Source organism: Lutra lutra, chromosome 1 (assembly GCF_902655055.1).
Source record: "Lutra lutra chromosome 1, mLutLut1.2, whole genome shotgun sequence".
Taxonomy (NCBI): Eukaryota; Metazoa; Chordata; class Mammalia; order Carnivora; family Mustelidae; genus Lutra; species Lutra lutra.
This window is the reverse complement of record NC_062278.1, coordinates 190143680-190170448: the sequence shown is the minus strand read 5'-3', so window position 1 is coordinate 190170448 and position 26769 is coordinate 190143680. Positions and strand designations below refer to the sequence as shown.

At 40.3% G+C, this 26769-nt stretch overlaps 1 protein-coding gene across 19 annotated transcripts in view; it reads right to left on the bottom strand.

Annotated features, from left to right (window-relative positions):
- Window positions 1-26769, bottom strand: part of MAGI1 (membrane associated guanylate kinase, WW and PDZ domain containing 1) — a 644617-nt gene that overhangs the window by 99877 nt on the left and 517971 nt on the right. For all 19 annotated transcript variants that reach the window (XM_047747236.1, XM_047747238.1, XM_047747240.1 and 16 more), the window contains exons 4-6: window positions 16357-16563; window positions 7857-8058; window positions 1171-1253 (exon numbers count right to left, since the gene is read on the bottom strand). In XM_047747236.1, coding sequence (XP_047603192.1) covers window positions 1171-1253; window positions 7857-8058; window positions 16357-16563 — 492 coding nt within the window. The remainder of the gene's footprint in view (window positions 1-1170; window positions 1254-7856; window positions 8059-16356; window positions 16564-26769) is intronic.

Genomic DNA, 26769 nt, shown 5'->3' with positions numbered 1-26769 from the left:
TGAAGCTGACCGCACATGTTCCATTTCTTCTTCAGGAATGGGACTAAGCAACCAAAGTGAAATGAGCATCTCAGGCATGCCTCCTTAGTCAGAAGGATTTGTAGTTCCATTTGGAGTCACTCAGATAATATGAACACATAATTTTATGCTCATTTCATGGTATCTGCAATCCATGTAGAGCAGAAGGATCTGGGAGTACAAGGTTTTGGCAGTATTACACTTTACTGGCTTACATTTTCAGACAAACCTCAAGTTTATATATACAACAATTCTGTGCCAAAGGATAAATTAATAAAGCTTCATTATCTTAAAGTAAAATACGTACTCCATAATTATACCACTAATTCAAATGCCAGAGATGAATAATGAGTAGCAAAACAAACCATTTCCCTTTTAATTCATCCATGTCAAAAAAGTAGTTCTGGTAGAACTTGGGATAGACTCCAGTGTACTGTAAAGGCACACATTTGCTCAAATTTTTTTTTTTTTTTCCATTTTGGAAGAGTAATTAGAAATCCCAAAATCTTGAAATAAACTTTAATCAATAAACAAGTCAGTAGTTGGGTTTTGTTTTTTTGTTTTGTTTTGTTTTGTTTTGTTTTTTAGATTAACAGGCAAAGTCATGCTAAGAGAAACACCTCAGGCTCTTTCTTAGAAGAATGTACTTTTCAGATAACAAGGGTATATCCTAAGTTACACAGAAATTCCCAAAGAAGTCACGATCTGCTTTCCCTATGTCAAATAATGAAACATGCAAATTCAAGAAAAGCTCTTGATTTTTTTCCTTTAAGACTTCTGCAATAAAAGATGAGGACCCAATAGGTAAGGAACTAGAGCATCTCTGGTTTCTATTTAAAGAGATTTTCTTGAGTTTTCTCCAAGGTCCTGAAGGCAGAGGTTGTATCTTCACTGAAACAGTCTGACGGCCTTAAAGTTCTGTTTCTAACAGAGATACTAGCTCTCATCTGCCTTTATGTGTAAACAAACCGTTCTTTTAAAACAATTCTGATTCCGCTGCTGCTCTTGGAAACTACAGGTCACTTATTAGAAATTGGGTGACCTTTTAAAATTTGCTTGTTAAAGCCTGGTTGACCTTGCTACAGAACTTAAACCTTGCCCATGTGAATAAGCCCCCAGCTCACTGGAACCAAGACCTTCCCATCCCCTTACCATCATCTTCACACTCTTCCAGAGGCTTCTGCTGCTTGTTCAGGCACCGAGGGTCTAACCAGGATGTTGTCTTTGTGTTATGGCTGAAATCAAGACAAAAAAACAAGAAATACATTTGAAAAGGAAAAGAAAAAAGGCAAAAAGCTCAGTGGCAAAGCTACTTTGCCAAGAGCAAACCCAAACCAGAAGAGAGACCAAGTTTGGAATCTGAAAAGGCGTGGGAAGGGCCTTAGGTAGACTTTTTACTTATCGAAGGTATAATCGTTCCATTACGGAACACTTAACACGTGATGCCAGTTTTGTTTTTGAAAAATGAGTTCCAAAGGATACCCCTTGTCCACACTGTCTCCCCGTGTCTAGACTTACTTCAGTCTTCACTTTCGCAGAAGAGCAAACCAGTTTGCTTTAAATTTGCCTTTGACTTAAACCTTGAATGCTGGAATTCACAAAGAAGGCTGCTATTTCACTCATTATATTACATAAGATATCCCCTGACACTGAAACTACCTCAGTTCACGCAACTGGCTCCCAGAGGCTAATACCTATCATTAATCACATCCTGAATTATGTTGCATGCAAAGTGACAGCAACCCGGAATTACCTATCCTAAACAGAATGTAGGCCAAAAAAAACCCACAAAGCTTGAAGAAACTAAATGTGTCTGCCTTCTGGAGGGCCCAGCCTGACTCCAGGCGAAGTGTTTCAACAGACAGTGAGTTAGACCTTGAAGATCTGAGAGGGCACCGGACTCTTTCTGATTAGCGCCCCGAAACCATGCAGCGAGAGGAGAATATCTGGAGGAACTACCAGAAGCAGCTCAAGACCCCGGGGACAAAGTTTTGCCTGAGCTCCCAGGCCACTTATGCAAGCTCAATCAAGGGGGCAACAAACTATAAGGTCAGTAAGTTCAAGCTGCAAACCAGAAATGAAAAAAAAAAATTTTTTTTTGAAATTGAGGTAGTAACTATAATCATTTTTGGAAGTCTGCCATTTAGGTTATAAATGCTGAAAAACATGGCCACAGTTATTTGAGTTTCAAGTCTTACGAATTGTTGAAAAACATTAAGGCTTAAGTGAAAAACAGAATGTCCAAATATATATACAAATCACCTCAACTGAATGTAAAGGGAAAAAAAATAAGAAAGATAAGATAGTAACAACTGTCATCAAATACTACTTCTGTGTCCACTTAGAATTACCAAAATCTGTTCTTTTTCACGTATAATTTACTAATCCTTACGATAAACTTATGAGGGAAGTATTAATACATTTTACAGATGAGAAAGATGAGGACAGAGGCAAGGAAATTTGTAGAAGGCTATGTTGTTGATACCTAGCAACACAGGCAGAAAAACCAGGGAGTCCAACAGTAGAACCCATGGTCTGTGCTATTCCTACGTGAGCAAGAGAGTAAAAATGGCCGTTGCTGGGCAGGAAGATTATTTATTTTTTAATATTTTTTTTAAAGATCTTATCTCTTTGACAGACAGAGATCACAGGCAGGCAGAGAGGCAGGCAGAGAGAGAGGAAGGGAAGCAGGCTCCCTGCTGAGCAGAGAGCCTGACGCGGGGCTCAATCCCAGGACCCTAGGATCATGACTAGCTGAAGGCAGAGGCTTTAACCCACTGAGCCACCCAGGCGTCCCTATTTATGATTTTTTAAAAAAGACACTTTTGTATTTTGAGATAATTGTTGATTCAAGTGTAGTTATAAGAAAAAATAGCGAGCCATCCCACATGCCCTATACCCAGAGTCCCCCAATGGTAACATCTAACAAAACTAAAGTACAATGTCACAACTGGGATATTGCTCTCCATACAGCCAAGATAGAAAACATTTCAATCATAACAAGGATTCCTCTTTATGTTACCCTTTTATAGCCACACCTGGTTTTCTTCGAGTCCCTGCCCCCTCAAACGCCTTTTAAATCCTTAGCAACCACTGATCTCTCCATTTCCATGGTTTTGTCATTGTAAAAATATTCTATGGAATCATACATATGTAATCTTTGGGGACTGCTATTTTTTCGTTGAGCGTAATTCTCATCAAGATAGTCACATGTCTTGATACTTAATACTTTTCATTGCTGAGTTGCATTCCATGGCATGAATGTACCAAAGTTTAACCACTGAAGGACATGTAGGTTGTTTTCAATTTTTGGCTCTTTGGAATTAATCTACTATAAACATTCATGTCCAGGTTTCTGTGTGAATGTTAAGTGTTCACCTCTCTGGCCAAATGTGCAATTGCTGGGTCATACAGTAGTTGCATGTTTAGTTTTATAGGAAACTCCCCAACTGTTTTCTAGAATGTCATACAATTTTACATACCCACCAGCCATGTATGAGCGATCTAGTTTCTCTGTATCTCTGCCGTCATTTACTGTTATTAACTATATTTTTATTTGAGCCATCCTAATAGGCATGTAATGGTATCTTTGTGATTTTAATTTGCATTTCCCTAATGGCTAATGACGATGAACATTTTTTTTCATGTGCTTATTTGCCATCTGTATATCCTCTTCAGTGAAATGTCTGTGGTTCACTTTCTAATTGAATTTTTTTAATGCTACTGTTGAGTTTTGAGAGCTCTTTATATACTCTAGGTATCAATCCATTTTCAGATATGGGGTTTGCAAATACATTCTCTCTGTAGTTTGCCTTTTCATCCTCTTATCAGGGTCTTTTCGGAAGCAAATGTTTTTCATTTTGATGACATCGTATTTATCAAAGATTCCTTTTAGGGTTCATGTTTTTGATGTCAAGTCTAAGAACTCCTCGTCTAGTCCTAGAGCACCCCTCCAATTTTTCCCCAAAAAGTTTAATTGTCTTGTGCTTTACACTTAAATCTGTGATGATCTACTGTGAGTTCATTTTTTGACTAAGGTGTGAGGTGGAGGTGGAGGTTAATTTATTTACTTCTGGCTAAACACTTAATCTAATGCCACGTCCATGAAAAGGCTATCTTCCCTGCATTGAATTGCTTTGGCATCTTTGTTGAAAATCACTTGGATATATTTGTGCATCTGTTTCTGGGTTTCAGTGATATGCACCAATACAATACAGCCTATGTTACTGTAGCTCTATAACAAGTCTTGTTATCTGGTAGACTGATTAAATTTATTCTTCTCTTTCAAAACTGATCTGGGGCAGCTGGGTGGGCTCAGTTGGTTAAGTGTCTGACTCTTGATCTCAGACTTGTGAGTTAAAAAACAAAAACAAAAACAAAAACCCTAAGAACAAAAAACCAAACTTTTCTAGCTATTCTAGTTCCATCGCCTTTCTATAATAAATTTTAAAATGAACTTGTCTATATTAACAAAAAACCCTCACTGAGATTTTGACAGGATTTGCATTAAACCTATATATCCATTTTGGAATATTTTACTATATGATTGTATCTTTCAATCTACATCTTTCAATGCATGAATAGGGGACATCTCTCCATTTGTTTAGACTTTCTTTGATTTCTTTCATCAATATTTTGTAGTTTATAGCATTTAATATCTTGTATATGTTTTGTTAATTTACATGTAAGTGGTGTTTTTCTGTTAGTAAATATGAATTATATTGTATTTTGAATTTTGCTGTATGCATGTTCATATAGATATACATATAGGCTTATCTTTTACCTTGTGATCTTGCTGAACTCACTTATTCTAGAAATTTTTTTGTAGATTTTATGTGATTTTGTACAGTTCTTGTATATACTCATGTAATCTGCATAGAGGGATAGTTTTATTCTTTCTTTTTCAATCTGTAGGTCTTTTATTTCTCTTTCTTGATTATTCTGGCTAGAAATTTCAGAATCATGTTAAGAATGGTGGGAACTGAGGTGCCTAGCTGGCTCAGTTCATTAAGTGACCGACTCTTAGTTTCAGCTCAGGTCATGATCTTAGGGTTGTGAGATCAAGCCCTGTGTGGGGTTCCAAGCTCATTTCTAGAAATAAGTCTGCTTGTCTCTCTCCCTCTGTTCCTCCCCACACATACTCTCTAATAAATAAATAAAATCTTAAAAAAAAAAAGAAAAAAAAAGACTGGTGAGAGCTAATATCTTTGACTTGTCCCTAATCTTTCAGGGGAAAGTTTTGTTTTGGGTTTTTTTGGTCTTTTACCACTAAGTATAATGTTTGCTGTACATTTTTGGTAGGTATTATCAAGTCAAGAAAATTCCCTTCTCCTCTTATTTTTCTGAGAATTTTTACCATCAATGAACGGCTGAATCGTATCAAATACTGCATTGATGATTATGATCATGTGTTTTTTTTTTCTTTCGTATCTTAATATGTTAGATTATATTTAGGAATTTTTCACATATTGAACCAATCTTGCATCCCTAGGATAATTGCCACTTGGTCATGGTGCATACTTCTTCTTCTTCTTCTTTTTTTTTTTTTTAGATTTTTATTTATTTATTTAAAAGGAGAGAGAGAGAGAGAGAGAGAGAGAGAGAGAGGAAGAGAGCGTGCATGCCAGCAGAGGAAGGCAGAGGGAAGGAACCTCCAGCAGGCTCTGAGGGGAGCATGAAGTCCAATGCACGGCTCAATCCCAGGATCCCGAGATTATGACCTGAGCCAAAACCAACAGTCAGACGCTCAATTTATTGAGCCAGCCAGGTGCTCTAAGTCTGCAGTTTTCTAAAATAGACTAGACTATCCTAGTCCTTGTTTGCTTTTGGTAACAAGGTAACAACAGCTTCATAAACATAATTTGCTAAGTGTTCCTCTACTTCTATTTTCAGAAGGAGACTGCTTAGAAAGGTAATTCTTTGAGCCTTTCTCCAGTGAAACCATCTGGGCCTGGAGATGTCTTTTTCACGAGTTTTTAAATGACAAATTCATTTTCCTTAATAGTTATAGAGCTTAGTTAAATTATCTATTCCGTATTGGATGAGTTGTGGTAGTTCATTCTTCTCATGAAATTGATCCATTTTATCTAAGTTGTCAAATTTATGTGTGTAGATTTGTCGGCAACACTCTCTGATTACCTTTTAATGTCTTCAGGGTCTGCGGTAATTCCCTGTTTAATTCCTAATGCTGGTAATTTGTGTCTTCTCTAATTTTTTTTCTTTGTCAGTTTTGCCTTGTTCTTGTTCACTGAACGGAAGATCTTCAACTTCAATCTAGTTGCATATAATAGATTTACTTATATTTTTAACTATAGTTTAATTGGCCATTTCTTTTTCTTTTGTAGTGGTACATAAAACTGAGGTAAATCTTGAAAGAGTCTTGATAATAGAGCCAAAGTGCAGCATTTTAAAAATTAACTATTACTCGTTAAAAAATTATATTATCTTAGATTTTTTAGAATGGTTACAACTATCTGTTTTTCCATTTTTAGTAAAGGTTATTTTTAAATGTTTAACTTTAATAATATATATTATATATGTATATGTATATATGTGTGTGTATATATATATACACAGATGAGTATGTATAAATTTTATAATTTTGAAAGACTTTTCATATCCATATACAGTAATCCCCCCACTTATCCACAGGGGCTAAGTTTCAAGACCTCCAGGAGATGCCCAAAACTGTAGATAGTACCGAATCCTACAAATACCATGTCTTTTCCTACATATACATACTTATGATGAAGTTTAATTTATAAATTAGGTACAATAAGAGATTAACAATAATAGTAAAAGAGAACAATTATAATAAATGATTAAAAATTATATGAATGTGGCCTCTCGCTCTCAAAATACATCTACTCACCCTTCTTGTAATGACGTGAGATGACAAAATGTCTACGTGGTGAGATGAAGTGAGGTGAATGACATAAGCATTATGATGTAGCATTAGGCTACTACTGATCTTACAGTATGTCAGGAGGATCATCTGTTTCCAGAACACAATGACCATAAGTAACTAAAACCATGGAAAGAGAGACTATAGATAAGGGTGGGGGGTGAGGGGGGTTTCCATATTCTCAAATTTTAATCCATGTACTTGTCCCATGTTTAAGAACAAAATCAACTTAAAAGGGATCAGAGACCTACAAGTAAAAAGTAAACTATAAAATTCTAAAACAAAGATAGCAGAAAATGACAGCTGTATCACTTTGATTTAAGCAAAAATTTCTCAGCCAGCACACTAAAAAAAACAAAGCCCACAGAAGAGAAACACTGATAAATCAGACTTCCTCAAAATTAAGAACTTTGGGCTCTTCAAAAGACACAGTCAAGACAATGAAAAGAAAACTCAGGCGTGGGGAGAATGTTCACAAACCACCAAGATGATACAGGAATTGTATCCAGAATGTATGAAGAACTCCTAAAACATAACCAAAAGCAAAACAAAACAAAACGAAACAAGACAACCCTATAACCCCAACAAGAAAAAATAAACAGAGGATTTACCTCTTCTTAATGGCTCAATATATTCCTTTTTTTTTTTTTTAAGGTTTTATATGCTTTGCCATTATATATACACCGAAACGTGGTGTCCCACTCTTTAGGGAAATTACGAACCTTATGCTTCTTCAAGGTCCTCAGACTCAAGGATTAGGACGCTCTGCTAATTGTTTTTCTCGACAAAGCTGGCTAAATTGTGTAAAAGCCTACCGTGAGCCCGTAACCAGTCTTTTTAGATGTAATTGACCAGCACAGCCACTAGAGATGGGAAGGAAGGGGGGATGACAGAAAGGAAGAGAACTTCAGGGAGGAGAAACAGTATACTTTACTCTATAAAATAGACTTCTCCATTTTCGGTGTAGGCCATCTCCCAGTTCTCAGGTAGAGGACCTAAATTATCCTCTGCACAAAGAGGTAGGTATTGAGGGAACTTCTGAGAAGCGTCCGTGATGGGAGCAGCAATGATGCCACTATTCACAGGCGGTAGTGCTGTTTCTTGGAGAGCGTGCTCTTCTTGGTCACCAGAATCGGCTGTGAAATCACAGGGAGATGGAGAGAAGAAAAAAAAAATTCATCAATCATATCCCAAACCGGGGAGTTAACTACTGTCCACATCTATATCCTTAAAAGCCCTCACTCTTTCCTAATTGCTGGCCATCAACTCTACTCCATTTTATGTAGTTGGAAGTTCTTTCCAGAGAAAATATCAAAATGACATACCACATTTATTATACCTGAAGGGAAAGACATGCTCAAATAATGCATTGCTCAAAATCTTAGACATGCCAAAGAAGAAACAAATTCATGACTCAAAACCTTGAGTCTCTTGTACTAATAAGGCCATCGAAACACAGACTGAGCCATACTCCTGCTCTTAGATTCCATTTGGTTTCATGACTCAGCAGGCACTGGAGGGCAAGAACAAAGTCCATGCTGAAAACACAGCGTCGATGGCATCCTAACCATTTTTGTATCGATTATTTAAAATATTCCTGGTAGACAGTGGCAAAGATCAAAGACTGACACATCAAACTGGAAAGTATACAAAACTTCAGACTATAGACACAGCTATACCAGTGAGTCAGATTCGAGCCTCTTTTGGAAAAGTAACAGGAATGTTCCTGTGAAAACCATGACAGTTACCCCCAGAACAGGATCATGTGGGTGGACTAATCTGACTTGGGTCTTAAAAGAAGACTCTAAGTACATGAATCTCCTTGCCTTCTTATTAACTGGAAACATCACAAGGTGATGTCATCCAAGTATCCACAAATGGCACTGTTGACATTCTGGCTGAATTTTTATAGAGGCCAAGAATATTAAACATCATTCTCCATGGGGCTTTAAAACATAATAATCAGGGGTTGTAGTTATTTTCTATCTCCCACAGTAATTCTCCAGTAGACATTTCTGAATCCTGAAAGCAGACTGAGGAATAATAAAAGGCTGCTTTCAAATCTTTCTCTGATGAGTAGCGCCCAATGATGCACATGAGAATGAAGGTAATTCAACATTTGGATGGAGAACATGTCGAGCTTCTTAAACAAGCATCTCCACCAAAAATCCACCACCATCGAAGAGGCTGCCCTACATCTCTCCCATCTCTTCCTAGAAAACCTTCTTAGACCTCTCTTTGGAAATCTGTCCATTCAAGGTCATGGTGGTCTAGGTGGGGACTGACTTAAACCCACTCCTAGGTCATGTGCTGGTTCTAAGTCACATTATCACTCTTGCCTTTGTGACAGTATTGGGCACATGATCCAAAGCAAAGCGGTGAATGCCAGGTGTAAGAGTGTTTGCTGGGATTATTCTCATGGTGATTCTCATGCTGTAGGTGCTGCTGGCTATCTGGACACCGCTTGGCAAGACCTGACTTAGAATTAAGCCTACATAGAGGAAAGGCAGAAAGGAAAGATAGAGAAAGTCACCAAATGGCCCTAATTGAGCCACCGATTCCATGTACTCCTGGCCTCTTCAACTGCTTGATCCCCTAAACTCTTGCTTAAACCAATTTGTTTGCTTGCTTAAAACAATTTGTAGCCATGACAGCAGATTAAGAAAGCAACTAGAATTCTGAAGCAGAAAAAGGAAATTAGGCCAACATGGAAGAAATATTTTGAAATTTCTGATCAAGGGGCGCCTGGGTGGCTCAGTGGGTTAAAGCCTCTGCCTTCAGCTCAGGTCATGATTCCGGGGTCCTGGGATCGAGCCCCGCATCGGGCTCTCTGCTCGGCAGGGAGCTTGCTTCCTCCTCTCTCTCTCTGCCTGCCTCTCTGCCTACTTGTGATCTCTGTCAAATAAATAAATAAAATCTTAAAAAAAAAAAAAAAGAAATTTCTGATCAATAAAAAAAATAAATTCCAAACTTGGCAAGATCCAGAAGAGTCGCCTGTAGTTCTCTAGGAGCCAACGTATATTCATTTCTGATGTTTTTAGAATGTACACTCCTCACCAGTCAGTGGCTGTAACAATCACCTGGAGAGATGCTAACATGCAGATTCAGACTCCCTATTACAGAGAACAGGTTTGGGAAAAGGTTTCCAAAACGTGCATGTTGAAAGCACCCAGGTATAAGAATCATACTTGTAATAACAAATTCTCAAAAGAATCACTAGAACCTTCAGCTTCTAGGAGGGATTTTGTCCTCCTGCCAGAGTATGGAGCAAATGCCTGCATCTACAGTACCAGGACAGAGGCACAAATGGTAGGTCTGGAGGGAGCAATGGAGAGAGTGCAACCTGTCTGAGCAGAGCAGGGAACTCAGTGCCAGGTAATCAGCATTCTGAGGAAAAGTGGATTCAGTGTTTCTGGATCTCTGATTTTCTCTTTCTTTTAAGATTTTTATTTATTTATTTGACAGAGAGAGAGAGAGAGCACAAGCAAAGGGAACATCAGACAGAGGGAGAGGGGAAGCGGGCTCGCCACTGGGCAGGGAGCCTGATGCAGGACTCAATCCCAGGACCCTGGGATCATGACCTGAGCTGAAGGCAGCTGCTTAATTGACTGAGCCACCCAGCTCCCCAGATCTCTCATTGTTCAAGAGAAAGTAGGAATGTCTATTTTTATGCAAAAACTCCTAATATTTCTATCACAATTCCCTAAAAACAAAACAAAACAAAAAAGGCAATATGGCATGACCAAAAAAAAAAAAGAGAGAGAGAGACATTAATTACAAGCACTAACTTAAGAGGCAGACTACCTGACTTTGAATCCTGGCCTCACCTGTTATTAATGTGGGCAACACACTTAATTAACCTCTATATGCCTTGGTTTCCTCACCTATAAAATGGGGATAACTACAGCAAGCCCACAGGATTGTGGGGAGACTGCATGAGTAAAGCACTCAGGACAACATCTCGTACACAGGTAACAGGATTTGTTAGCTGTCCCCATCAGTTTCTTTATCAACATTATTAGGATTAACCTTTGTCTCCAGGTCAGATCTGGCCCTCAGGAAACTGGCAGGAAAATGACGGATGTGACATCAGATGACAGACCAAATCAGAGATTTGCCTGTTCTAGCTGTGTGACCTCGAAACAGATTACCTTTCTGAGCATCTGTTTCCTCATCTGTAAAATGGAAACGACGCATAAGCCATGAGAACTAAAGGACTGAGGACACATAAAATGCTTGCCAATGTGCCTGGCACTCGGTGTGGGCATCTTGGGGGCTTGGGACTGGGACCTGCTTCCGGAAATGCCAAAGTACCGGAGCCAGTGATCATCTTCTAACCCAATCTTTAAGAGCTAGAGAAGTACCAGGACAACGGATGACATTCAATAATTTTACCTAAGAATTTTAATTAACCCATTTTATTTTTAAGAAAGATTTTATTTATTTATGACAGAGAGAGAGAACAAAAGCAGGGGGAGCAGCAGAGGAAGAGAGCGAGAGAAGCAGGCTCTCCACTGCATAGGGAGCCCGATGCGGGGCTCGATCCCAGGACCCTGGGATCATCACCCGAGCCAAAGGCAGAGGCTTAGCAGACTGAGCCACCCAGGACCCCCAATTAACCCATTTTAATAGAAACTGAATATAAGAGGAAGAGTTGTGGCAATAGGTGGGACATAAATATGAGATGGTTCAGCTTAACAATGAGTATATATAATTTATATTAAAAAAAAAAAAGAAAGAAAGAAACCCCTGCTAGTGTTCCAAAACCTCAACTATGGGAAAGGAATATTAGCATAATGGTAAAATATCTAAGTAACTGCAATTTCCTAAGGAAAAATGAAAATTATCCAAATATATTTTTATTTTATATATTTTTCACATCTTCTTAAAAAATGCTTAATTGAGGTATGATTGACATAAATATAGATTTTTAAAAAGATTTTATTTATTTATTTGACAGAGAGAGAGATCGATCACAAGTAGGCAGAGAGGCAGGCAGAGAGAGAGGGAAGCAGGCTCCCTTCTGAGCAGAGAGCCTGATGTGGGGCTCAATCCCAGGACTGTGAGATCATGACCTGAGCCGAAGGCAGAGGCTTAACCCACTGAGCCACCCAGATGCCCCTTAAATATGGATTTTTTTATCGAAAGATTTTTTTTTTTAGCTTCACTGAGGTACAACTGACAGAACCGTACGATATTTAAAGGATACATCGTGACGATTTGCTATGTGTATACACTGTCGAAGGATTCCTCCTATCTAACTAATTAACCAAAAAAAAAGCTATAGATATTTAATGTAAACAATTTGATGTGTTTGGCTTTCTGTGTCTTCTTCCAGTTCAAGAGAACCTTAAACAACCTCATTCTCTCAAAGAAAATGAAAAGTCCAACAATGGGAGTACCGCGACAAAGTGCAGACTTACGAATTCATCGTCCTACTCATGGCTTTGACTTTGACATATGCTCTGATTTTAAGAAAATCTTTCATTTGATTTACCAAACATGGAGGAGCACTGCTATCACTCTCTGACAAAAGGTTGCCAGCGGATCCAAACAGGATAGGTAAAAGGGACAGCTGGAACACAGGCTGGATGGGGAACCAAGAAGCCTGGTTCTCCTGCTGTCTAGTGGGGGGACATGCACTGTTCCTCAGTGTTCCCGTCTACAAAATGCGGAAGGTAATGCCTAGGTTGCTAAGCTCTCAACGTTTCCAGGTGGTTTGGGGGATACGTGTGAAAATGACTTATAAACCATAAAAGAACATAAATAACTTTTTCATGTATAGTAAGTAAAAAGCTGCCAAATATTAAATACACATATGCACACTTGGGGTCTTGTGAAGGTGACTCATGTCAGACATACATTTCTGGAGCCTATATCACATGACCCCAACTTTTAGCAGTAGGTGCATCTCTGACGGCGTACAGAGCTAATAAACTTGATTTAAAACACACAGAGCACACCGGATGAGCATGCGGGCTCTGAAGTCAGCTTTTGGGGTTGAAATGACAGCTTTGACAGTCACTGGCTTTGTGATCTTGGACAAGCTATTAGACCTCCCTCACATATGTGTAAAAAGCTTAGCAAAGTGCCCGCCACATAGCCCTGAGAAACATTAGCTCCTAAAATAATATCATCTCTTGACATTCCAAAGCAATGTTTTATCATTGCCTACTAATGGAAGAGAAGCGTCAGCAACCTTATGTTCAATAATAGGGGGGCTGCTGGGAGGAAAATAAAATAACCTTTGATGTCTCCTGGAGGGGGTTAATGGATGAACCAGCTACTTTTTAGTTGTGGTGGTTTGTTAGATTTTCTTTTTTTTTAAAGATTTTATTTATTTATTTGACAGAGAGAGAGAGAGAGAGAGAGATCACAAGTAGGCAGAGAGGCAGGCAGAGAGAGGAGGAAGCAGGCTCACCTCTGAGCAGAGAGCCCGAAGCAGGGCTCAATCCCAGGACCCTGAGATCACGACCTGAGCCGAAGGCAGAGGCTTAACCCACTGAGCCACCCAGGCACCCCTGTTACAGATTTTCTAAGCAGTCTAAACAAGGTCCTTATACAAATGCTTTTATTTAGCATTAAGCAACTGTGTGCTTTGGTCAGCAATATAACTCTACCTTCAGGAAGCACACATAAAGAGTGTTCATTCTCAAGGACTCATGTAGGTCCATAATTGAGGCACACTGTGTAGAAGACTGGCCTATTGCTTCATGCTCAACAGTCAGTTCTGGGGGAAGTATCTGGAATGGGTTCCTCGTTGCTCAGCTCTTGCCTCAGTCACTGATGACAGGAAGGAATTGTGGCCACCTCCCCAGGAGGCTTTTGGCCACAAGTCTCCTCCTCTTTTGCCTACAGACATTCCCCATATTATTTAGACATTTCATACCTCCTTCCAAAGACCCAAAGCAGAAGTCAGTCAAGATAGCAGCAACAGCATGTTAATTAAAAATATCCCAGTAAATATTTTTAATACCTCCACTGTGTTTCTCTATTTGTATATGAAACTCATTCCTTTATCATAACTCTCCCAACCAGGAGCCAAGACCTCATTATATTACTGTCACTCTACGCTCCAAGAGGCTCGTGGATTGCTACTTAAAGCGGTTCAGAGAGCAAAAATGCTTTGACACAGCTAGTTTGATACACATATCATAGACTGGGTAGTGTCAATTATCTGAAAGAATTTATATGAGTTAGGGTATGACAGGTTGTCAGCTGTCAGAGTTGTAGCGTGGTAAGTGAGAAGGCATTTACTCAACATACTGAGGACGCCCATCACACGTATATCTGAAGATCATTTCTCTCTGCACGCTACCGACTTTCTTGGTGTTAAGGACAGGAGGCTGAGGAAGACAATAAGGTGCCACCTGGCTTTTGTGTGGGTGTGTGCGGAAGGAATGATCAGACCGGTTTTAGCAATGACAAATTGAGCCCCAAAGTTTTTCTTTGATGCCAGGATTTCTAGGGAGTATTCAGTGGGGTCAGAATACCTGAGGCATGGCCTTTAGAGACCAAGATTTATAGTAGCTAGTAACAGGAAGAGCATTAAAACCTATAGTCAACAATTCCTACTTTATTCCTGCTTCATAGCCAGAAACCACTGTAATAAATAGAGGAGAAATAAGGGCATGCACATTTCCTGGGGACCATCCAGTCCACATAGCAGAACGATTTCCATGGACATCACTCTGAAAATCTTATTTCTATGCCCACAACTATGTTTTGGGTTATATTATGATTCGCTATCCTTATTTGGTCAAAGATCAAGACATTATAATGTTAGCTACTTTTTTAAAGAAATATTAACTTTTTTTTCATAATCTGCTTTCCTATCAGCAAGAATTATTATACACGAATCAAGTATTTCTAAGTAATTGAAATGAGCTGATTTCAATAAATGCATATGTAAAATATGGTAAATTTCTCCTAGCTATTACAACTATAGGTTAGCCCCTGGCCTAACCATTCTAATTAGAAAATGGAAATTTTTATAGAATCCAGTTCTTGGAGCTGGAAGGGGGAACTTAGTTATGATTTAACCTTAACCATTTCACACGTGATAGAAGTCAGACAGTTTATAATAAGACAACTACCAAGAACCAAGAAACTAGGATAACAAAGTAGGTCTCCTTTATTCAATGCTTCTTGCAGAAGGAGTGGTTACTGTTAGGACAACAAAACTATCAGAAATTATCTTAATTGTCATCTTGAAGAATTTTAGGCTTCTGAGCTTAATGAATTAGAAAACTTCAGAAGAGGTCTATACAGGCTCTAGAAACCATTTGGCTAATACAAGCATTTTCCTAAATATCCTATTAGATTTGCTAATGCGATACAGACTTTAACTAATTTCCCCTTTATTGGAATTGAGTCCAATCAAGTAATTACTGAAGTGTGGTGATGTCAGGAAAGGTTACTAGGAGAGGGTTAGATCTCATATGCTGCAAATAGATAACTTCTCCATAGCGATACTCTAAAATACTGATTAAATTAGGTAAGCAGAGGAAAAACAGGAGAAACATGCTTTCATCAAAGTCACCATATTACAAACTGGATTGACAAATGTCTGGTACAGTTGCGACACCTTGAGTTACTACCTAAGGTCAGACCCCCATAAAGCAAAAAATATTTTTGAATAGTTCTGAGTCACTACACTAACTCAGGAAATATACATCATAACCTCTGTGAATGGTGCCCCTAAGAACTGTGCAAGACACAGCTTGCAATCGTCTTACCCAGAGGCATTGTCCTTGAAGATCCCCTCATAAAACACAGCATACCTAAGCTTGGGGGCAGATGGCCCTGAATGTATATTTAAATGTATAATGCAATGAGCAATATATGCTCTGTAACATAGAATAGATATGTAAGATATAATCAAGTATTATTTTTCCATCTTTCTCCATTTGGGGGCAAACAGAAAAACTGCACCAGGTAACTGAACACAGTATATAGTTCAATTACAATCTCTATTTACAAAGGTAGGAGACAAAAGGATGCTGCTAGCCTTCCATACAACATCAATGGATACTGAACTGTTAAACAAATTCTCATATTCCCCTTTGTAGGTCATCAGGCAAAATTATGGAACAGTGTCAAGGCCAAGAAATAAATGAACAAAATACAAATATCCTTAAAATATTGTTTTGAAGAGAAGGAAACAATGCTGATTATTCTTAATTCCCTTCTACAGACATTTCCCTCTATCCCCTTTAAGATATGTGGGTGAAGTTAAAATAATCCTGCAAAGAAGCATGAAAAATAGATCAGGGAAAATAGCACCTTTCCCCAAGCCTTGCATGGTCAGTTCGAATTTCATCAACCCTTCCAAGTGGTTCTTGAGAACAGATCCGTACTCTTCACTCTATGCCAAAGCCTCGCACCACCCCTTCCCCCAAATCCATTGTAGGGGAAGGTAGTCTGGTCTTTACCTGTAAAGCTACTGTTCATTTCAGGAACGTCATCCTCCTCCTCGTTCTCCGCATGGACTATGCCAGCATTTTGCATATCATTGTAGGACTTGGTTCGCTTTGGGGTTGACTGCTTGGAGCCAGACTGAAGGCTTTGCAAGGCATCCGTCGTGATCACTTTCCCACTGACTGGCTGGCTAGGAGGTTTGGGTGTCCCATAATAGTTTCCTAGGTGATGGAGAGACACATTTGCATGTTTTAGAAAGAATACTTTGTGTTTTTTTCAAGACTTCACATCTGAATCTCTCCGCACATTAAAAAAAAAAAAATCTTTTTTTTAAACTAGAAAACCAGAACACACTGTATTTCATTTCTGGAATAGGTCATAAGAGATGTTGTTCCTACCCAGCTAGACATGGTGATTTCCGAAGTCAGGAGGAAAGCTGCATTATTTCATTGCAAAGAACCTACTACTAGGGCTAAAAACAAAGCCAACTGTACTGAATACCAAAACTTCATCCTCATTACATTTGAAATTCAATTGGTCACCTTTTTATATATATGCACCAGCATAATGCTGAATCCAATTTAGAGTTCGCTTCAGAGAAAATAAAAAATTCATTATGGCCAGCACCCTTACACGCCTACAAAGCCAAGGTCACCTTCCCTTAATAAGGGGACTCCTTAAGAGGGAACCAGGGCACTATATAAAAAGGAGGATGGTGAACACCACGTGGCGCGTCTTTAGCTGAATGGCAGGCTTGACTCTCAGAGTCATGTGGGGTGGGAGTAAACCCTTGCCAAGTTTTAACAGAAAACTGTGCCAATGGTGGCATGGTGGCCACTCTTTTAGGAAATGTCCATTTCACTTTTAGGCACTTTTCCCAACATTTGACTCAGTGCGTTAAGTGATTCTGAGCAGTACCTGGAGGGATTTTTACATTTTATTATTTTAATAAGTGTTTATATTTTTAATGTGGACTAAAAGAAAAAATCTAGCTCTGCTAAGTTATAGTAGTTACAATAACGTTTACTTTTAAAATTAAAGAGAAAAAGCAATATTTTTAAAGTGATTTTTTTATTTTAAAAGGCAGCAATATATAATAAAAGGTAATTAATTGAATAAGAATAGTAATGGCAGTGATTAGAGTTTCTTTTTGAAAACTTAAGATAAAAATGTTATTTTAAAGAATATTTTAAGTAAGTAATAGATAGTATGTTCAGATATGGACAAAGCCATAAAGGTGATTCATGAACAGCCAAAGTTTGAAAAATAAGCTTATAATCAATAATATGCAGTGACTACATGATAAAAAAAAAAATCAGCACTACGAGTGAAATAAGTCAAGCAGAGAGAGTCAATTATCATATGGTTTCACTTATTTGTGGATCATAACAAATAGCATGGAGGACAAGGGGAGATGGAGAGGAGAAGGGAGTTGAGGGAAATTGGAAGGGGAGGTGAACCATGAGAGACTATGGACTCTGAAAAACGATCTGAGAATTTTGAAGGGGTGGGGGGTGGGAGGTTGGGGGCACCAGGTGGTGGGTATTGTAGAGGGCACGGATTGCATGGAGCACTGGGTGTGGTGCAAAAATAATGAATACTGTTATGCTGAAAATAATAAAAAAAAAAATTAAAAAAAAAAAAAAATCAGCACTAGAATGCCACTAATCCATTCACCACCACACATCTTCTAAAGGAAGGCCAGAAAGATAAATGACACAGAGTCCTTCAATAAATCCTAAGCAATGGGGGCACCTGGGTGGCTCAGTGGGTTAAGCCTCTGCCTTCGGCTCAGGTCATGATCCCGGGGTCCTGGGATCGAGCCCTGCATCGGGCTCTCTGCTCAGCAGGGAGCCTGCTTCCCTTCCTCTCTCTCTGCCTGCCTCTCTGCCTGCTTGTGACCTCTCTCTGTCAAATAAATAAATAAATAAATAAATCTTAAAAAAAAAAAAAAAACCTAAGCAATGTTTGTAATTCTTTGCTTAGTAAAGTAGAATTTATACATAATAACAAATCTTGCACACTGCTTCTTCCCAAGGACTCCCCCTACTGTCTAACCTAAGTACATGATTACATAAAATACACACTATATAACACAAGCACAAAAGCAAAAGGAGACAGTAACACGTTGCTCTGAATGAGACACACGGGTATTCAAGAGCTGGCTTCTACTGAGCCTTTGTTTTATGATTAAAATATATTTTTTATTACTATTATTTAAAATATTTTGAACCACCACTTATGAATATACACACCCACTTTCTTTGACAGTGGTGTGATCGTGTGTGTCAGCAGGAAAACTAACCACACCTGTTAAAACATGCAGTAGAATAATGGGTACCATGTATGATTTGAAGGACACCAGAATGAAACCTACAAAACACAATTTGGAGGCTTATGCTCAATTCAATTATCATAGTTCTTTCACAAAAGATGATGGTATCAATTTCTTCAAAACATCTGTCAGCTTTCTAAGTTAAAGGTACAGGTGTTGAATACAATCAACTTGAAGAAAGGCATCCCATGTATGTTTTTAGAGGCTAACATGTGTTGCAAGGAAGAATTAAGGAGCACACACATGAACCAAGACTCTTCTTGCATTTCTTTAAGATTTTATTTATTTATTTGACAGAGATCACAAGTAGGCGGGGGGGGGGGGGCAGGCTCCCCGCTGAGCAGAGAGCCCGACATAGGGCTCAATTCCAGGACCCTGGGATCACGACCTGAGCCAAAGGTAGAGGCCCAACCCACTGAGCCACCCAGGCGCCCCAACTTCTTGCATTTCTATAGAGTTTACATCTAAGGACATCCCATATCTTTGCTGAAGTTGAAAGGAGGCCACAGCATTGACTTTTTCATGAATTGAAGACTATTAATGTGGTTAAGTAAGTAAAACAGCTAACTATTTAAAAAATATCTTCACATGGGAGGAAAAAAAAAGAGACAAACTCCAATGAATTTAATTCTAACTCCTTCTAATCACTAATCTACCAAAGTATCATGTGTACTTTTGAGTTGGAAGTAAACAAGTACCAGCGTCTATGTGAAGACTCCTCCACTGAAATATGGGACCAAAGGATGGGTCCCTTTATTCATAATTTTATAATTACAATTTTACAAACATAATCATTCACTTTCAGTGCCATGAAACCAAAGTAACAATCAGGAAACTATTCTCACTTGAAAATCAATGAAAACTTAGATACCCTCAGTTTTTGACAAAAATAAATGTTTGGAAAACAAAAGTTCTACCCAAATTTGACAAATATGTGTGGATTTTCCTCAGTTTTCAAGTTCAGAATCTTTCTTAATAAATGATTAGCAGATTTCTCAATGAAGTTATAAACTCCCCCAAACAGGCCACTTATTCATAGTTATTTCCTGTTCCTGAAAATTAGTTTAAGATTGCAGACAAAAAAAAAGTACCTATTCTTAGGCTGACCATTCGCAATGGCTATTGTCAAAGACAAACTATTGCGTGAGGAATCTCATTCAGGTTAACCCAAGGTGTGGACATGAGCAGTACCCAGCACATCAAAGCGGAAAAGAGACAGTTTAGGCTTCCAAATCCTAACTGGCTCCGTGATTCTAGGCATTTAACCATTAAAGAGACAAACAAAAAGCCCTCTTTGTCCTCTTCTGTAAAACTGGAATTCTAAGAATAATTCATTTTTTAAAAATTCAGCATTTTTATCTTTTTTATTATGTTACATTAGTCACCATACAGGTACTTCATTAGTTTTTGATGTAGTGTTCCATGCTTCATTGTTTGCGTATAACACCCAGTGCTCCATGCAATACGTGCCCTCTCTAATACCCGTCACCAAGCTAACCCATTCCCCCCACCCCCTGCCCTCTGAAACCCTCAGTTTCCCAGAGTCCAGAGTTTCTAATGGTTTGTCTCTCGCTTTGATTCCCCTCCCATCCCTCATTTTCCCCCTCCTCCTGAATACCTCCTTTCTATCTAGAGCACCTGTTTGGAGGATAAAAGGAGATGGTCCATTGAAAGCCTCTAACCTACACCAAAGTCTGCCTCTACACCGAGCCTTGAGGACTGCTACTTAATGTTCACAGCTTGTTTCTAATCTCTCAAAGGAGTTCATTCCACCGTGTTGGAAGGATTAACAAGACATTGTGTCTCAGGCGCCTGCCACAAGATAACTCAATACTCTTCCTTTACTCTTGTAAAGGAACAAGCAAAAAAACCTGCCAATGATGAAAGAGCCTTGGGCAAGGTTTTAACCCTCAGTCTAATACATCCTCTGTGAGACAGAAATGACAGCCCGAGTGACCCCAGGATTATTGTGAATATCAAATTATGTAACTTTCTCAAAGGTACCCTGTAAACTATAAGGGGTTATAAATGGGAAATGGTGCAATTACTTAAATCCTTCCAGCATTTCTTAATACCCATATTGTCTACAAACGTTACAGAAAAGCTTATGTCTAGAAGTTCTCTAACTACAGGGGGTTCAACTTTCCTTCACAGATACGTTTTTTCCCCCATGTATTCTAAAAAATCATTTGAATTACTCACTAACATAAAAATGGATTCTTTTTTTTTTTTAATTTAAAAGACTTTATTTATTTGACAGAGAGAGCACAAGCAGGCAGAGCAAGAGGCAGAGGGAGAGGGAGAAGCAGACTCCCTGCTGAGCAGAGAGCCCAATACAGGGCTCGATCCCGGGACCCTGGGATCATGACCTGAGCCGAAGGCAGGTGCTTAACCCACTGAGCCATCAAGGCACCCCAAAAATGGATTGTTTCTGATTAAAATCTGGATATACTGAGAAGTGCTACACAACAAAGCATAAGCTCTGGTTCCTTGGATTCTGTCCGTTTCAGGCAATGTTGATGACAAGTGTGTGACCACGGCCAATTCACCTGGAACACACTTGTTGAATTAAGGATTTCTGCAGAGAAGTTGTTCTCTTACCCTGGGTGCATACCTGTCCTTGCCAGGCCAACACCTTGGCCCCAGTCAAGAACAGCTTCCCTAAGGCTGATGCAATGTGAAGCCATGGGCATACAAAGGTACTGGGGCACAGCAGGGAGGGGAGAAAACCTAAAACTTCAAAACAGCATCTGTAAGTCATGGATTGGTCTTAGTGATGTGATTCTGGGTGAATGTGGTTTTGGTCCCCAGACTTGTGGTGGGTGGGGTTATGCGGAAATCCCATGTTGTCTTCACCACAGGATGGGCAAGATGGGTGGTGCACTTGCCATGGGCCAGTCACCACAGGTTCCACTGCCTCGACCCGCCCTCTTCACTTTCCAAGTCTAGCTGGCTGGCCCTGGGCAGGTCCCACACGACTCATCAAGTCTCCACCTGGTCAGCATTGGGCCATGCCTAGCCACGGTAGACCGCAAACTTACAGATGGTACAGGGAAGAGATTCCCTGTGAGGAATACGCGCAGCAAGTAATGCTATTAAAGAAAAATCATATGAAGAATTATAAGTGATTAAAACATTAATTTGGGTTATCACCTAGCAGGCTTCACAGCTTCTGGGAGACACGAGCCCGACTGTCCTATAGTCTCCACGTTAGCCAACACACACTTCCTGAGGTGGCCGGGCTCGCTCCCAAGTGGGAATGCATGTGTCTCTACAGCTATTTTCAAAACCGGCTCTACAATAAAACTTAACATGGATGGTGGCTGGGGAGGGAGGAGAGGGCAAGGGAAGACAGAAGAGGAAGCTGCTGCTGGCCTTAATTAACAGGCACAATCTTCGGCCATGACCAAGCCTAAGAAAATATTTTCTGACATGCGTTTAAAAATTAATGGGGACAGCAAATCAATTTTTAGAGCTTGATAAAATATTTAAGGAGGACCGTAACCCTGAGTTTTAAGCCAGAATGAATCAAATCTGTATGACCTCTCACTTTGTACAAGTTTAGTATTCATTCATTTCCCTAAAGAGAACTTTTTTTTGGGGGGGGGGGCAGACACTATGCTAGACACTAGAAATAAGATGTAAAGAGGGGACTAAAACGTGATCTTCACAAATGCTCTGTGTGGCATACATCCGTTTTCTTAAACGTCGTGCAAACCATAAAGTTCAATTGCAATGGAGACTCTGGTTGAGTGGGTCGCAGAAGGGCCCAAGATTCTGAATTTCTAGCTAGGACACACCAGCGAGGAGCACTGGACCACCCCTTGCATAGACAGCAGAGGTAACCAGGTCACAGAAAACCATTCCTCTTTAGTAGATGAGGAACGCGGAGGCCAACAGCGGCAGAAATGCCTGCCTTAAGAGTCAGGTCTGGACCTCGCTGGTCCAGGGTAAACAGTGCTCAGGTTCTTTGGACCCCGGTCTGCAATTCCACATGGGAGGTGGGTGGGACAAGGGACACTTGTCTATCTTCTTCCTACGGAACATGCTTTTGAAAATAAGCAGAACAGCATGGTAGTGAGTACCGACGTCCTGGAATCCATAGTATGCGTCTTCAATGGGGCAATATCGCCTCCAAGGACGCAAAAATGGGTTTGATTCTTTGGGGTGTGGAAGGATAAAAAACGCCTTCCTCTTTCTATGTGTAAAACGCAGAGGTACCCCCAACTAGATCAAAGCTGCCCTGAAGTGTCCTCGGGAAACCACGTGCCTCTCCTTCCCGATGCCCTTTGCTGTAATTATCATACGGCTGAATTTGCCAATATCTGTCTTTACCTCCAGACCGCAAGCACCAGGAGGGCAGCGACCACATCTGCTTGTGGACCAAGTCTCCAGGCCTGAAGCAGTGCCGGCACAGGCTGGCATGAGGAATTCTTTGGGAATGAGTCAATACACAGGTAGGGACAGCACACAGGAACGCCAGCCCGGGATGCGCCTCCACGCCTCTCTTGCGGATCTGGTTTTTAAGAGCATGACTCACGGCAGCCTCTTCCCAGTCCATCAATCACATCTCGCTGACTTCAGATCCGCGCTATTTCACTTTCCGCTTGCTTGCTCAGCACATGGTATCATTCCTACAAACGCCCATCACTTTCTTTTTACTCTTCCCTGGCTTACCTGCTCCACCCCACGGAACCATGATTTGCACACAAAGAACGACAGTAAGCCACTGTCCTCTAATGAGATGTTTGTTCTTGCCACTGCCGTCTGGCTTTACACAGAAGACCGAAGAGGGTAATATAATTCAATAGCTTTGTGACCCTAAGCAAGGTAAGGGACCTCTCTCTTCGCAGCCTCAGTTCTTATGGTATAAAGACAAGAACAGCACTCATCTAGCAGGTTTTTTTGAGTGATGGACTCAGATACTACATACCAAGTCCTCACCATTGTGCTGGGAACAATGTTAGCATGTAATAAACCCTAGCAGTCTTAAGTGCCACCTACTATTGGAGGCCAGTATAAGCTCTAAAACACAGAAGAGGGTACTGGTGTCACAATGTATACTGAAAGAACAACGTTGACCAAAATTTATCTTGACTGTGCACCTGTCATGTCACTACCCATACATTCACTTACTCTAATCTTTATTAATAATCCTATGGGGGAAATAAAAGACATTAGTAGTCCCATTTTCAGATGAAGATGAGATTCACACCACATGTAAACCATGACTGGCATTTGCACACCCACTTGTCTGTCCCCAACATCGATGTTGTCAACTTAGGAGTCTCTAAGGATCTCAAAGCAAGGAGTGGAGCAAAACTACCCTGATAGCAGCCTCTCCAGCTTCATATGCAGAGGAACAGCCAATCGCAGCACAGATTCCCTTTGGTTACTTTCATTATCAACAGAGAACATGCCATGGTGGAGTTTGCCAACAGAGCTTATCACAACAGACGGCTTCCAAGGCCTGCCAAAGAACAGGACTCCAGACCGTCTCATTTTCCTCAATGACAAACAAGAACTCTCTTCACCCCTGCTTTATCTCTGTGTCCCCAAAAAGTATACTCTTGGCAGCTGCATTTTGGTAGACCTTCTAGGAAGCAAAACAATAACATTATTGAAGGCTGACATCCCTCTCCCTCATTGACATGCAGAAATATGCAACCCATAACTCCAATTTGAAATGTCACACTGGCGCCGTACTTCCATGCTGGGGGAAAACCTTTGCGATGCCTAAAGTGTATAATCAGCCTCTTCTACCCAGAGGCATTTGTAAAACAGGCATGTTTGGAACCACCCCCACTGAATAGTTCATCCCTTGTAAACCCTCTCCTAGAGAAGTCCCAAGGGCTAGCTGAAGCAGCAACCTGTCTCTCTGAGTGAAAATGTCAACAAGAAGGAAAAAAAAAAAAAAAAGAAAGCAAAGCAAAGCAAGGCAAAGAGAGATGGTGCAGCTGATTTATTTTAAGCACCATATCCAATAAATTTGTTCATTGCCACAATTAGGAAGTTGGGCCAAGGAGGAAAGACACATTTATTTCTGTTGTCTTGGCCCTGATGTCAAATCTACCTAATGACAGAATGAGGCGTTGGTTCAAATTGCAAAGCTGAGATTAGTTATGAGCTCCACTAATAACTTCTGTGCTTTGTGAGGGACAATAGTTAGACTGTTTATAGAGACAGGTGGGGCCTCGATTCTGCTGGAGTAAATGCAACTCTTGGTATTAGAACTGGTGGCGCGTGGAAAGTTCCATCATGCTTTCCCAAGCCCCACCACCAAACCTGCCCTTTTCCAGTTTCTTATCTCAGTAAATGGTACCAGCATCTATCCAGTTATGTAAGACAGAAACTAGGAGTCATCCTAGGATGACTACCGTCACGTGCATCTTCTACTCCTTCTTACGATAACTGATGCATTGCCAAGTCCAGCTTTTTAATCACATAAATATCTTAAGATTCAGTCCACTCATCATTACCACCGCCATCACCATCACAGCCCAAAGCTAAATCCATGTAGGGTTGCCAGAGAAAATGCAAAACTAGATATTCTATTTTTTTGTTAAATCTAGCAATCTAACTCCAGCTCAACCATTAGAGCTCACTCCAATTATTACTTCTACAGGAAAAGCTTTTCCCCACTCCATAGAGATCAAATCTTCACAACCTATAGTCTCTGCTACAGACCCTAGTGCACTCACAGCTGTACACTTATGTCTGTGATTATTTGAATACTGTGCCTTGTGCACTACAAGACCTAGGAGGGCAATGATCATATCCGGTTTTGCTCAGCATTTTTAATGAATAAACAACTGATGAAACAAACCAGGCATACAGACTACAAAAGAGGTATCCATTTCCAAGGGGCAGAAGGGGAAATACTGGCATCCTGGTCCTGCCTGGGACGTGACTTGGGTGACGGGCTTTTGGCCAGGCTTTGTCCCAATTCCCTTTAGTGTTTTAGACCAGTCTCTCCCAGGACCTCAGTTCTGTCTTCTCAGGAAATGACCCCACCTCATTCCCAGCTTTAAAATCCTAGAACCCTGTAACTCTAAACCCCAAACACATATGGACGGTTACCCAGCCCTGAGGTTTTGTTGCCTTATTCTACTTGTCTGCCATTTCACACGTCACTGCATCCACAAAAGAAGATCACCACTGCTCTGCAGTAACATGCTCTTTGGGAGGATTCGAAATTATCCTTTTTAAAGGAGCTTAACTCTTAAACATGTGCTTAGCTCTCTGAAGTCAGCTGAGTGAGAAGGGAGGGCCCTTCTCAAATAGGTGCTCACCCTTCCCTGCAGAAGCTTTTGTTCGAGAGCTGTGCTGTAAAACACAGCACCCACCAGACACCTATGACTATTTAAAGTTAAATTAGTTTAAATTAAACTAAATCTAAAATTTAGTTTCTCAGTCACAATAACCACATGCAGCTAATGGCCGCCATATCGGGCGGCTCAGAACCCTGAACATTTCCATTACTGAAGAAAGTTCTGTTGCATTGCCCTGGTTCCAAAGAAAGCAGGGCATGGCTCTTTGTCCCTCCTTCTCTAGGACCAATGTTCTGACCTTCTCTCGGGTTCATCCCACTTGCTGTCTCTGGATTCAAGCCTCAAGGCTGCTGCTGACTTTCAAACTCAAACTGAGTCTCTCACTTGAAACCATGAGGTCCTCTGACAAGCTTCAGTAACTGTCCCTTCCAAAAGGGGGTCTCCTCCGATGGGAGATGAGAAGTTGTGCCCTTGCCGTATGCTTCTGAAGCACCCTGTTTCCCTTCTCAGAACACACATCGCTTCTCTTGAAATTGTTCCATTTGCTTCATAACACTGAGAGGCTGCAGAGGACGGACCCTGGGGCCAGGCAGCCCAGGTTTGGACCCAGCTCTATTCCCGGCTCCCCATGTGAACTTAGATAAAGATAATCGGCCTCTCTGGGCCTCATGCTCTTCTTCTGTAAAATGGGGAATCAACTTTTCCTACCTCACAGGACTGTGGGGTAATTACGTGAGCTGGGGCATATCACACACTTTCAAGAGCACCCAACACATAATTTATGCTGGCAAAAATAAATAACTAAAAAGCACAGCATCTTC